Below are 15,420 nucleotides of genomic sequence, written 5' to 3'. Positions count from 1 at the left end.
AATCAGTTAGCAGCAGTTGCTGTAGAAGTGGAAACACCACACCAGATTTCTTGTGCCAAGGCATTTTGGGCTTTTGCCTGAAACGTCGGTTTTCCAGCTCCTCGGATGCTGCCTGACCTGCTGTGCTTTTCCAGCACCACTCTGATCTAAACTCTGGTTTCCAGCATCTGCCGTCCTCACTTTTGCCTCTCTGTGAGCACTACCAACTGACCTGTATAAAGGGCACGTGTTTTCTTTGTTCAGGGTCTCCTTTGACTAGACTTTGTACGTCTGCGAGGAGGGTCAAAAAGGGGTAACCTACCTTGTATAAGCTTTGATAAACTTTAACTGTTTGCAGAGGCTGGTGCGTGCAAATTGCATCGCGTGTGTGAAACAACAAACTTAACAACGCATACACAAGGAGAACGTGCAAACTCCATACAGACAGTTGTCCAAGGCATTGTGAGGCAGCAGTGCTAACCACTGAGTCTTGCTGTGATAACCAAAATTACTTCTGATTAGAGAGTTAGCTTTTTACACAAGGCATTCCACTCTTTCATCTGAGAAAGATAGTTGAACTACTAAAATCTGGAAAGCACAGTTCTTTGAAATAAATATCAAATCATGTAAAGTCAAACAGCTGCACATTCTTGACCCGATTGTGCATTTCTACATAGTTGAGAAAACTGACATCTCGATCTAATCGCCAGACTTTTTTCCCCTTTGAAGATGCATTTAAATATACAAACGCTCCAAAACTTGATATTTTGAATTAATACACTTAGTACTTAAACTCCATCATTGTAAATGCATGTGAATGACCAAATTCAGGTATGTTTTGACTAACTGGTATTTTAAAACATCAACAAGGGGAACATCAACAAGATCCAAGCTTACAGCCATTCTGCTGCCCTGGCCACACCTCAGTTTCAACATCACTGTTCAAAGAAGCAATTCAGTCAGCCAGCCCATGAATTCAATTTCTTAATTCCCTCAATTTATTTTTAAATTAGCTAAAAAAAATTTCCCATTTCCCCCAAGGTATTGAAAGAAGAAATAGAAGTAGCCAATACACCATTACCCTCCAATCTATTCCACTGTTTAATAAGATAGTGGCTGACCCTTGCTCTGAACTCTACTGTCCAGCCTATCGCCATATTCCTCCAAAATAAAAACAAAGAACTGACAAACCTGGATATTTGAAACAAAACCAGAAATTGCTATAGAAACTCAGCAGGAAGCATCGGTGGACAAAAAAGCAGAGTTAATATTTCAGATCCAGAGACTCTACTTCAGAACCTCTCTGTTCTGGTCCTTCTACCTGAAAGGAGAATGGGCCTGAAATGCTAACTCTGTTTTCTCTCCACAGATGCTGCTAGACCTGCTGGGTACCTCCAACCATTTCTGTTTTTGCCCTATAATTTTACCACTCCCTTCAGAGTCCAACACAGCACAATTTCAAGAGAAAGACTAACTTTTTTAGTGTGTTGACCAGTTCATAATGATACCTACTGTCATAGGAAAGCTTATTTATATAGGCATTTATAATTGTAATCTAGGCTTACCTGAACCACAATCTTTACAAAGTACTACATGTTGCACATACAGGCGCACACATCTTCCCAATCAATAGTGTACAGGGGTACTACTCTTTTAAGCAGATAGTTGTAGCAAATTTTGGCATGAATGCTTTGTTATAACTAAATTGTTAATAACTGTGACAGGCCATCCAGCATAATCACCTGCCTCAGGAAGCCACATGGCCACGACTTGGGTATTGCATAAAAAGTTAATAAATGAGTAAATCCCAGATCACTACTCGAGCAAAACATAGACAATGCAAATAAAAGCAAAATAACAATGCTAGAAATATGAAATAAAACAAGAAAATACTGGAGAAATGCAACAAGTCTGACAGCATCTCTGGGGGAAGAGATACTGGACTCAAAACATTAACTTGGTTTCTCTCTCCATAGATGCTGCCAGATCTGCTGAATCTTTCCGGTATTTTCTGTTTTTATTTCAGACAGTGTATGAATTAAATTCCAACAGCTACATATCATGCACACAATTAGCCTTGCAAATTTGTCATTTCTACAGCAAAAAAAATTTTCAAATACTGGACCTTAATTTAAAAAAAAGGAAAGAAACGTGAGAAGCATTTAACTTCATGAAGATTCAGCATCTTTGAAGAGAACGAGTTATCACATTAGATTAGATCATTCAGAGTCCTGATAAAGCATTGCATCTGAAATATTAACATACTTGTTCACTCCACAGATGCAAACAAATCCATAATAAATGCTAAATGGACTTGAAGTTATGGCTCCCTTACCTTTGAGCATCTGGCTGGGAGATAGCATTGACAAGAGCTTCAACTGCTGTGTCGAAGAGCTCAGCATTATGTAGAGACGTAAATGAGGCCTGCATCAAACACTCACAATCCAACAAGGGCACATCTAGCTGTACCCAACTTGAGAAACACTTGAGAGCCTTCTGGCTGATGAACACCGGAGAATCAGTTTGCAGCAGTTGCTGTAGAAGAGGAAACACTGCACCAGATTCTTGTGCCAAGGCATTTCGCACCTCACCTTTCCGGTACTGAGGCAGACGACTTGTTTGAAACTCTTCCGGGAGGACAGTTAGTAGTTCCAGTAAGGCCATACATCTAGCTTTGCCATCCACATCTGAACTTTCAGTCTGAAACATCTTCACCATGTCACCTATTGCATTTGGCCATCTCTCTGGCATCATATTGAGAGCCAGTGATGCTAACGCCACACAAAGTCTGGTGAGCACTATCTTGGAACCAGATGCAAAACATGCAATCTGATTGAAAAGCTGGGATTTCAGAGTCTCATACTGATCTGACGGGATATCGCTCCAGTAGCGGGAGATTTTGATGTGAAGGGCACTGGCTCCAAAATACTGGATCTCAGGCACTTTATTAGGACTGAGCAATGCCCAGCTAAACTGCCATGCTTGAGGAGAGACTTGTGCCTGCATCAGCCATTTCTGTGCTAGGTTCTTGTTGTCAATATTTGGATCATAGTACAACTGATGCAATGCCTGTAAGATACAAAAGAAGAAATATGAAAAATAATATTTTCCCTATTAAACAGGGCATAAACAGAAAGAAGGAATAGAAATGAAAACTCCCTGTGCTTAATGCATCTGCAATTTACTAGCAAACTTAGTATACAGCACAGGAGGCATTCATCCCATCATATCCACACCAAAAGATCTGACTGCATTAATCCCATTTTCAAACTCTTGACAGCCATGGAGAGCTACAAGAACAAAATAAACCAAATTGAGTTTAGTTGGGAATTTATGTATCATTGCAAATCGAAGTAAAATTATCAAGTATTGTACTAATTTTACTTTCCTACTGAAGTACAAGTAATCTATTTTTCAGGCTTTTTTTTAAATCTACTCACTAAGCTCAAGAAAATGAGGACTGCAGATGCTGGAGATCAGAGTCGAGTGTGTGGTGCTGGAGCCCTTCCTAAAGTAGGGCTTCTGTCCAAAATGTTGATTTCCTGCTCCTCGGATGCTGCCTGACCTGTGCTTTTCCAGCCCTACACTCTTGTCACCAAACTCAAGGAAAAAGGAATACAATTCTGGGAGTCAGTAAACTCTATTTTATTGGTCCATGTATCAAAAAGATATATTTAGGAAACGTATGTAAAATATTCAAATCTGAAAATCAAGATATTTTTGTGACATTGATTAGATATCCTCAAATTTTTCACTTTGCCTGATGCAACATTAAAATGTATTGAACGCAAGCCTTCCCAAAAGTAAATTTGCACAAGTACCTGAAACTATCTTCAAAGATGCAATATTTGAGAAAAAAAATTGTAGAGGCATTCTATTATTTATCCTAAAGCAAAAAAAAGTGGACAATTACAATAGGAATTTGGTTTTAGATTCACCGCAAAAGAAGGAAAGTGAAAAGATTCCATTATAACAGGATTGACATTGTTAATGTGAAATAGATTGTCAGATGGATAAAAAGTTTGGATGAAAATTGGTGTGTATTAAATACACAATTAAAAGTATACACTACTATACAAGAATACAAAAAAAATGACACGGGGGACAAAGGGGCTAATAAAACAAAGAAGGACAAAAAATATTCCTTAATTATAGATCTTCAGGTCCAGTGAGTGGACAACATTGAACCAAAGGGTTTATTTTATATCTGCCTATTCAATAAGATTAGGATTGAAAACATTATTTAAATTAGGATTGAAAACATTTAAAAAAAAACACATCTAGAATGTCAAGATAGTAACAAGGCCTCAGATAGAAAAAGAGAAATAGAAATAGAAAAACAGAAAAGCAGCTGCAGGCAACCAGTATTAAACAATTTCTTGGCAAAAGCATTCATAGCAGTCTTTAAATTTGTTCCCAGAAATTAGGTTCTATTCTGAAGGAATTGAGCAATTATAAAGACAAGCAGTAATTATTGGTAAGGTGGCAACTGGGACATTGAATGTACTGAAAGAGAGAAGACCCCAAAACACATCCAGATATAGTTATGAAAACTTGCAATAAAATCAGTCATATTCTGATTAAAAACTTCCACAAATTATTGGAGTCAGGAGTTATATCAGGGGTGAGGCAGAAAGGAACACTACCTAAAAGAAAACAGCAAAAAAATCCTGGAAATTACAAGCCATATACACATATGCATGATACCACCAAACACCTGAAGTAGTATGAGGCTACAGGCACATCAAAACAGTCTTCAGAACTGTAAGTAGAAGGAAGGGATTAGGAAATTTATGTTGAATATTTCAATTAGAATTGTTTGATGATATAATTGGAATTTGAGAGATGGGAAACTTGTTGACCTAGACAACACAGGAAGATATAGTAGATGGATTCTTACAACAATAGGAAAATGTGGCAAATGCTTCTAGTTGCCAATCTATCCAAATATCAAAAATGAAAGAAGATCAATCATGCACTGAATTGTTAGTACATAGCAAGGACTGAATCAGTGGTATGCTAGCTTTGTTATTTACACGGATTTGAAAATTTCAAAAAATCAGTGTACAATTTCCCAAAGTGCTACAGGTGGAGGCTGCAAATAATCAATGTCGAGAGCATGGTGCTGGAAAATCACAGCGGGTCAGGCAGCAGCAGAGAAGCAGGAGAATCCACGTTTCGGGTAAAAGCACTTCATCAGGAATGGGCCATTCCTGATGAAGGGCTTTTGCCCAAAACGTCGATTCTTCTGCTCCTTGGATGCTGCCTGATCTGCTGTGTTTTTCCAGCACACATTCTTGACCCTTATCTCCAGCATCTGCAAGTCCTCACTTTCTCCTTGTAAATAATCACTGGCAAGGTTGAGGATTTTGGGTGATTGAAAATGACAAATGAAGTTTATTAGGAATAAAAGTGATGTTGACTGAATAAACTACAGGTTAAGTTATAACTTTGTTATTCTTGCTCTTGCAGTTGCATAGACCTCTCCATTTGTCATGTGGTACCTGCATGGAAATTTTAGCAAACATCACAGCATCTACAAACCTTCATTTATAATCAAAATTTCTGACATACAAAGTGGAGAGAAGATTGTGCAAGTTCTATTCCTCGTTACAAGCTTGATTTTTGTTTTTTTGTCATCTTCACTCAATTCCACTATCTCAATCCTTCTAATTTCGGTATCACATCTGCCAGATTCTGTTAGCATTTATCCTAAATGAACAAACTTATCTTCCTGTCCCAGTGTGGTACTGTATACTTTAAATCAATATTCTATTTTCTTCTAATGTATTCCTTCTAAATATAATTGTTGTCATGTTTTGGTATTTGCAATTAAACAATATTCTGACCATCTAGATTTTAAACGATCTACAATATTTTGTTATTCAATGTGAAAAATCACAACACCAGGTTTTTAAACTTTGTACACCCCAGACCAACACTGGCATCTCCAAATCATGATTGCTATTCAATAGAATCTGCTAACTGCATTATGTCATCAGTATACTGCATATTTATATTCCAGACTGTAACTTTTACTTAAGAAAATCTAACTCTGAATGTTTGTTCTGCACACAGATTAAATAATCTTGGGTGACAGTACAAAAATCTCCTAATACACTCTCCACTTGAAACAACTGGGTGTCCCTCTTCTAACCTGATGCTCATTATTCAATCTCAGTAGAAACTCTGGATAAATCTCACACCTTTGCTGTCAATATTGCTTGTCAACAACACAGCTATTGACTTTCAGTGAGATACACAATTGAATATTTTCCATAGACAATGGAAAATACGTAAAAGGTTCTTCCTTACTTCTGGGTAAATACTTCCTCTCTTGATTCTGCTCCAGGTCTAAATTCAACTTGCATTTTATCAATTTGTGCTTCAAGTGTTGTTACTTCTGTTATAATTTACAAGATTTTAATGAAATGCCTCATTAGGCTTATAGTTCTACAACGATTGTACTCCATGACTTTAGGTTTCATAATGAATTTAAATGAATAGCAAACTTCAATTCATTAGTATATATTTGACCAATTTTCTGTTATCACTTCATCTATATCTGGAGCTCAGTTGATATATCAATTTTGAAACTGTAAACTTAGAAGGAAGTTGCATACCAGGTCATTTAACTAGCCAATTACCTCCAAGTTTTTGAAGTTCACGTGTGCACTACATAAATTTAAAACACAGGTATAGAGAATTTCCAGATGGTTAAATAACTGCAGACAAAAAAAATCCAAATTGCTCGTGATGATCATGATTTAAGATAATCAAAGATGCACAGATACAGAATTGTCAATGCTCAACTTCCTAACATTGAAATGACTGACAATAAAGAACAAGTATATTCCATTTTTATTGTAATACATTCACCAATAATGATTGACCCAATAGCACTACTCACATGCAATAGCAAGACAGTCTCTCACCCTGTAACTTTACTAGTTGCTAATGTCATCCCACTGTGTCCTTTCATCTCATTCTGTGCCTCAAGCGCTTTTAATTGTCCATTTGCTTCATCTTTCAGTCCAAAAGTCTTTCTTGCTTACCGTTCCCTTTTGTGCAAGTTTTCTTTATACTCTGGTTTCCCTTTAGACTCAACTACTGGTGGTGGTGGTTTAATCTGAGGATCACCATACCTCGGGCAAGGTGAGAGATTGAGAAGTTTGGAGACAATATTTCATCCTCTCAAACACTCACACTGGAACCCTCCAGGAATGCGTACTCAGCCCCCTACTGTACTCACTGTATACACATGACTGCGTCACCAAATACCAGACTAAAGCCATTTACAAGTTCGCTGATGACACCACCATTGCTGGTCGAATCTCAGATGGCAACGAAACAGACTACAGACAGGAGGTAGAAGTCCTGGAAAAATGGTGCTCTTAATGTGGACAAAACCAAGAATCTCATCACTGACTTTTGGATGGATATTACTCATGCCCCCCCCCCCCCCCCCCACCACCACATATTATCAGCACAGAGGTGAAACGAATGGTAAGTGTCAAAATCCTGGGAGCAGTCATCCACAACAAGCTTTCTTGGACTCTTCACGTTGGGCCTTTGTAACCAGTGCATCCACAACATCTCCTCTTCCTCAGGCAGCTGAGAATTTTGGCATGACAGCAAATACCCTTGCCAACTTCTATAGGTGTGCCATCAAGAGCATTCTGACTGGATGTATCACTACTTGGTATAGCAACTGTACCATTCAAGATTGGAGAGGGTTACACAGAGGAGTGAACTCGGCCCGGACAACGGCAAAGGCCAACCTCTCATCTATAGAATCCATCTACCAGGCCCGCTGTCAAGGAAATGCTGCCAGCATTCTCAAAGATCCATCCTACCCTGGCAATGTTTTTCTACAACCTCTACCATCAGTCATTTTGATGAACTAGGTCTACAATTCCAATTCTGTGGAGAAACTTAGGAATCCTATTCCCTCCTCTATCACAGTAGCCCTGTAAGTTTATCTCCCTCAAAAGCCCTTCCAATGTTATTTTAAATCTTCGATCATAACACTCCACAACTTTTGCAAACAAATTCCCAGTCATAGAGACGTACAGCATGGAAACAGTCCATACCGACCAGATATCCCAACATCTTTGGACTGTGGGAAGAAACCGGAGCACCTGGAGAAACGCAGACACAGGGAGAATGAGCAAACTCCACACAGACAGTCACCCTAGGGCAGAATTGAATCTGGGTCCCTAGTGCTGTGAGGCAGCAGTGCAAACCATTGAGCCACATACTGCCCTTTTCTTCCCTCTTAATTTATATTTTGTGGATAAATGTTGGCGTTTGAGAAATACTGAGAAAGGAGCACTAGAATGTTTCTGTGGCACTGAGCATACCCAGGTTATGTAGGTAACAACAAGTTCCAGAATAAAGCTTCCCTCCCTCTGCTCAGTAATGTACCTTAATCACAAAAACCAATGTGATGCTACGGAGAAAGAAGGAAAGACGACGTGGTAAAACTATAAGCAGACTCACAAGAATGTAAAGACTGCAGATGCTGGAGATCAGAATCGAACAGTGTGGTGCTAGAAAAGCACAGCCGGCCAGACAGCATCTGAGAACCAGGAGAGTCGACGCCTCGGGCTCAAAATCAGGAAAGTGGGGGAGGTCTAAGGGGGCCGAGGGACAAATGCAAGAGGTGTGGGGCTGGGGTAAGGCAGCTGGGAATGCGACAGGCAGATGAAGCTGGGGGCCAACGGCGATAGTCTCGAGGGGAGGACGGAGCAGACAGGCGGGAACAAAGATGGACAGGCAGGACAGGCCAAGAGGAGGTGCCGAATCAGAGGGCTGGATCCGGGACAAGGTGGGGGGAGGGGAGACTAGGAAACCGGCAAAATTCACACCGATCCCACGTGGCCAAAGGAACCCAAGGCAGAAGACGAGGCATGCTTCCCCCAGGCGATGAGTGGCCAGAATCTGAAGGTAGAGGCGGCCCATGACTCCTGCCTGCCTTGGCCAATCCATCACCTCCACGTGCTCCTGCCCCACCAAAACTTCTCTCCCTTAACTTGGCACCATCCTGTGCCCCTTGGTTCAGGATCTCCCACATACATTCAGGATACCACCCACGCCCTCCAACTCCTCCATGACTTTCAGTTCTCAGACCCCAATGCCACATCTTCACCATGGACACCCAGTCCCTGTACACATCTATCCACCATGACGTAGGTCTCCATTCCCTCTGTTTCTTCCTCTCCAGCCGACCCAACCAGTACCTTTCCACACTTATTTGACTGGCTGAACTGGTCCTCAACTTCAATAATTTCTCCTCCGAATCCTCCCACTTCCTCCAGATGAAAGGGGTAGCTATGGGCACCTGCATGGGCCCCAGCTATGCCTGCCTCTTTGTCGGCTACATGGAACAGTCCATCTTCCATAGTTATACCGGCACCATTCCCCACCTTTTCCTCTGTTACATTGATGGCTGCATCAGCGCCAACTCGTGTTCCCATGAGGAGGATGAACAGTTCATCAACTTCACAAACGCATTCCACTCCGACATTAAATTCACCTGGACTATCTCTGACACCTCCCTCCCCTTCCTGGACCTCTCCATCTCCATCTCTGACGACCAACTCAACACAGACATCTACTACAAACCCATCAATTCTCTCAGTGCCTGGACTGCACCTCATCCTCCCCCACCTCCTGTAAACTCGCTATTCATTACATCCAATTCCTCCGCCTCTGCCACATCTGCTCTGAGGAGGACTAATTCTACCCCAGAACATCCCAGATGGCCTCCCTCTTCAAAGACTGCAATTCCCCTCCCATGTGGTCAATGATGCCCTCCAGCGCATCTCCTCCACTTCCTGCACCTCCGCCCTTGAACCTCACTTCTCCAAATCACATCAAGGACAGAACTCCAGGTCCTCACCTTCCACCCCAACAACTTCCATATACATCGTATCAGCCTCCATTTCTGCCACCTGCAAACTGATTCCACCACCAGAGTTATATTTCCCTTCCCACCCCTATCTGTGTTCCACAGAGACCATTTCTTCTGCGACTCCCTTGTTAGGTCCACGCCCCCTACCAGCCCTCACTCCACTCCTGGCACCTTCCCTTGCCACCTCAAGAATTGCAAACCCTGCGTCCCCTCACCTCCATCCAAGGCCCCAAAGGATCCTTCCACATTCGGCAGAGATTTTCCTGCAACTCCACACACGTCAACTACGGTATCCGTTGCTTTCGCTGTGGTTTCTTCTACATTGGGGAGAGGGGACGCCAACTTGCGGGACATTTCAGAGAATATCTCTGTGACAGACGCACTAAACAACCCCACCGCCCCGTGGCTGAACACTTCAACTCCCCCTCCCACTCTACTAAGTACATGCAAGTCCTGGGCTGCCTCCACCGCCAAACTCTAGTCACCTAACCCCTAGAGAAAGAACACGCCATCCTCCACCCCGGGACCCTCCAACCACAGGGGATCAACGTGGATCCCACCAGCCTCCCCATCCCCCACCCACCCCACCCCAGATCAACCCTCCAACTCTGCACTGCCCTCACAACCTGTCCCACCCGTCCACCTTCCCTCCCACCCATCCGCTCCACCGTTTCCCCATCACCCTCACCCCCCACCCACCGCACTCTGTCATTAACACTTGCTGTGAAAACTAAGTTTTTCTCATATTCCCCCAGATTTCTTGCCCAAAACAGTAATTCAATGTCCCCAATCCTTCTTTTATCAGCTAATGGGAAGTGTTTCACTTGACCTACCATTTTCCAAACCTGTCATAATCTCGTACACTTGTGAAATATCACCTCAAGCTTCTTTATTCCGAGAACAAGCAAGCTAGTCTAACCTAAACTTGCAGTTAACATCCCTCACTCAAGTGTCAATTTGGTTAATAAACTCAGCACCCTCGAGGATTTTCCAATCTTTCCTAAAGTGTGACAAATAACAAAATGGACTCAATATTCTAGTGGCCTAATCATAGCTTTATAAAAGGTTCAGCAAAATCATTTGTACTCCAGCACAATCTGCAATCTCATTTTCCTGCATATCCCCTACTCAACTTTTACAATCAAGCCAAGAAAATCAACCCTGGGCTGGACGGCTGGCTTACAGAGTGATACCAGCAGTGCAGGTCAAATACTAGTTGAGGTCACCTTTCCAACCCCACCCCTACCTTGAAGCATGGAGAACCTCAGGGTAAACTCACCATCAGTCATCTCTAGGACATTATTGAACTTGACAATGGATTCATGGTCATCTTTCCAGACTTTTTATTTGGAATTCAAATTCCACCATCTATCGTGACGGGATTCAAACGCAGGTCCCTCGGACATTATGTGGGTTTCTTAAGGGTCTAGCAGTATCACCACTCCGCCATCGCCTCCCCTGAGGGAACTGCTATCCTGATGGAGCAGATAAATCAGAGCAGAGCTTCCAAAAACTTAAAAAATTTTCAGACATTAAACTTAAATGACTTAAGGCAGTTTTAATGTGGACTGGTACTTTTGGTCAGTTAGCATTCAAGTGTGCCAATGGAGAGCTATATAATAAAACAGCCTTTTCAATCTCTGTTCCAATGCCAAGGTGAACCTTTTACTGCCGATCAGAACAGTCCTTTCATAAGTCTTTCATCACCAAGATACACACTTGTGCTGAAGTAATTAGAAGTAAATACATAGTTTCTGCCATCAAGTTTAATCTATTATCATTGCCATGGCAGTTCTTCTTTTAATTCTGTTGCGATTCTGTTTTTCTGGCCATTTAATACCTATATTTTCTAAAGTATCTAACTGCATTTTAAACAATTCAATTAACCTTGTACTTATGAATTTCTGGAGTTCTAGGTGCCTTATTTTCTCATTCTTTAAATATTTTTGTGGTTTTTCATTTAGGTAACCTTTAGTTTGGCTTTAATTGTAATTTTGTGCTCCTTATTTTGGCTTTCCCTAACACAATCTGTCCCAATCTGTTCCTAGTAATTCCCTTTGGACCTAACTGAAGCATTACAGAGAAAGAAAGATAAAAGGCAAAGTTGCCATAGTGCCAAAATTCAGAGCTGCCTCAGACTAGTCAAGCTACAGTCTGACATAGTCATATTCATACAATCATACTTTACAGAATGTCCTTGACACACCATCACCATTCCTGAATACATCCTACCCCAGCAGCAGGAAGACATAGCAAAAGGTGTCAGCACAATGATATACAATCCAGAAGGAATTGTCCAAAGTGTCCTGAACATGGACTCCAGATAAAAAGTCTCATGACACCAGGTCAAACATGGGCAAAGAAACCGCTTATTGATCACCAAATACAGACCTCCCTCAGCTGATGAAATTAGTGCTCCATGTTGAACAACACCAGAAGGAAGCAGAGAGAGTAGAAACAGCACAGAATGTGTTTTTCATCGGGAATTTCAAAGTCCACCTCTGGTAATGGCTTGGCAGCAGCACGATTGATTAAGGGTTCAACCAACTCAAAGGACATAGCTGTTAGACTGGGTTTGCACCAGGTGGTCAGGGAAACAAAAAAAAAGGAAAAACATACTTGACCTCATCCTCTCAAACCTGCCAGTTGCAGATGCATCTGTCCATGACAGTATCAATAACAGTGATCACCACACAATCCTGGTAGAGATACGTCCTGCCTTCACATTGAGAAGCATCCCCCGCCACTCTAAATCTTATTGCGTGGCTGTATCATGCTAAATGAGACAGACTTTAAACAGATCTAGCAACTCAAGACGGGCATCCATGAGACACTCTGGGCCAACAGCAGCAGACATGTACTCCAGCACAATCTGCAATCTCATTTTCCTGCATATCCCATTTCCTGCACTCCATTTCCACCTCTCAGCCCAGCTCTTCAGCTTATCTAGGTCCCTCTGTAACCTACAACATTCTTTGTCACTATCCACAACTGTACCAACCTTTGTGTTATCTGTAAAGTTACTAACCCAGTCTTCTATGCCCACATCAGATCATTTATATAAATTACAAATAGTGGACCCAAAACAGATCCTTGTGGTACCCCACTTGCAACTGAACTCTGGGATGAATATTTCCCATCAACCACCATGCTCGGTCATCTTTCAGCTAGCCAATTTCTGATCCAATCCACTAAAATCACCCTCAACCCCATACCTCCATATTTTGTGCAGTAGCCTAACAGGGGGAACTTTATCAAATGCCTTACTGAAATCCATTTACACCAACTGCTTTACCCTCACCCTCCTGTTTGGTCACCTTCTCATTGAACTCAATAAAGGTTTGAGAGGCATGACCTTCCCTTCACAAAACCATGTTGACTATCCCTAATCAACTTATACCTCTCTAGATTATTTCAAATCCTCTCTTATAACCCTTTCCAACCCTTTACCCACAACTAATGTAAGGCTCACACAGGTCAATAATTACCAGGGTTGTTTCTACTCCTCTCCTTGAGCAAGGGAACAACATTTGCTATCCTCCAGTCTTCTGGCACTATTCCTGTAGACAACGACGAAATAAAGTTCAAAGCTAAAGGCTCAGCAATCTCCTCACTGGATACTCAGAGAATCCTAGGATAAATTCCCTGGGCTGGATGGGAATTATCTATTTTCACACTTTCCAGAATTGCTAACACCTTCTCCTTATGCACCTCAATCCCATTTAATCTAATAGCTTGTATCTCCGTATTCTACTGGACTACATTGTCTTTTTTCTAGTGTGAATACTGACGATAAGTATTCATTTAGTGCCTCCCCATCTCCTCTGACTCCTCACATAACCTCCCATTACTGTCCTCAATTGGCACTAATCTTACTCTAGTCATTCTTTTATTCCTGATATAGCTATAGAAAGCCTTAGGGTTTTCCTTGATCCTATCTGCCAATGACTTTGCATGTCCCCACCTGGCTATTCTTAGCTCTCTTTAGGTCTTTCCTGGCTAACCTGTAACTCTCAAGCGCCCGAACTGAGCCATCACATCTCATCCTAACATAAGCCTTATTCTTCTCCTCCACATGAGATTCAACTTTCTTAGTAAACCACAGCTCCAGCCCTCGACCTCTTCCCTGCCTGACTGGTACATACTTATCAAGGACACCAAGCAGCTGTTCCTTGAATAAAATCCGCATTTCAATTGTGCCCATCCCCTGCAGTTTCCTTCCCAATCCTATGCATCCTAAATCTTGCTTAATCACATCGTAATTGCCTTTCCCCCAGTTATAACTCTTGCCCTGCGGAATATACCCACCTCTCTCAGTCACTCGAGTAAACATAACTGAAATATAGATCCTCTACATCTTATGAACTATTTGGAGGCCTACAGAAAACTCCCAACAGGGTGACCTCCCCTTTCCTGTTTCTAATCTCAGCCCATATTACCTCAGTAGACAAGTCCTCAAATGTCCTTTCTGCAACCGTAATACCGTCCTTGACTAACAGTGCCACACCACCCCCCTTTCACCATTTTCTCTGTTTATCATTTGCGACTCCTCAGACACTAAAGTAATCCCTGTCCAAATGGTGCAAGTCCTGGACAATTTTTAAGCTTGGGCTGAAATTTGGCAATTAACATTCACACAACACAAATGGCAGGCAATGAACATGTCTACCAAGAGACATCTGCCCCTTGATATTCAATGGCGTTATATCATAAAGTCCCTACAGTGTAAAAACAGGTCACAGACCTTCCGACGAGTAACCCACCCAGACCCATTCCCCTACCCTATTACTCGACATTTACCCCTGACTAATGGAGCCAACCTATACATCCCTGAACATTAGGGGCAATTTAGATTAGATAATTAGATTAGATTCCCTACAGTATGGAAACAGAGCCTTCAGCCCAACAAGTCCACACCGATCCTCTGAAGAGTGACCCAGATAAAAACAAGGGGTGCAGATGCTGGAAACCAGATTCCAGATTAGAGTGGTGCTGGAAAAGCACAGCAGTTCAGGCAGCATCCGAGGAGCAGGAAAAGACAAAAAACAAAAATTTTGGGCAAAAGCTGTGACCCACCCAGACCCATTTATCCCTAACTAATGCACCTAACACAATGGCCAATTCACCTGAACTGCACATCTTTGGATTATGGGAGGAAACCAGAGCACCTGAAGGAAACCCACGTAGACACAGAGAAAAAGTGCAAACTGCACACAGAGTTGGCTGAGGCAGGAATTGAACCCCTGTCCCTGGCACTGTGAGGCAGCAGTGCTAACCACTGAGCCACCATGCCACCCCATCCTCTAATAACAATTTCCTCATGGATTCCATTACCAGAAATTGAATTGCATCAACTATATAAATATAGTGGCTACAAAAGCAGTTCGAAGATAGTGATGACTGCAGATGCTGGACAGTCAGAGTGGATAAAGAGTGTAGATGGAAAAAGCACAGCAGGTCAAGCAGCAAAAGGAGAAGGGGAGTCAATGTTTCAGGTTAGAACCTTTCATCACAATAGCAATTCA

At 41.9% G+C, this 15,420-nt stretch overlaps 1 protein-coding gene across 2 annotated transcripts in view; it reads right to left on the bottom strand.

The window, feature by feature from the left end:
- The window catches only part of ipo13b (importin 13b), a 217,710-nt gene that overhangs the window by 189,363 nt on the left and 12,927 nt on the right, over positions 1-15,420 (bottom strand). For both annotated transcript variants that reach the window (XM_060830475.1, XM_060830476.1), the window contains exon 2: positions 2,315-3,048. In XM_060830475.1, the coding sequence (XP_060686458.1) occupies positions 2,315-3,048 (734 nt within the window). The remainder of the gene's footprint in view (positions 1-2,314; positions 3,049-15,420) is intronic.

Source organism: Hemiscyllium ocellatum, chromosome 9, assembly GCF_020745735.1.
Source record: "Hemiscyllium ocellatum isolate sHemOce1 chromosome 9, sHemOce1.pat.X.cur, whole genome shotgun sequence".
In the NCBI taxonomy this organism is placed as follows: Eukaryota; Metazoa; Chordata; class Chondrichthyes; order Orectolobiformes; family Hemiscylliidae; genus Hemiscyllium; species Hemiscyllium ocellatum.
The sequence above is the reverse complement of the archived record's forward strand: the minus strand, read 5'-3'. Positions and strand labels throughout refer to the sequence as shown.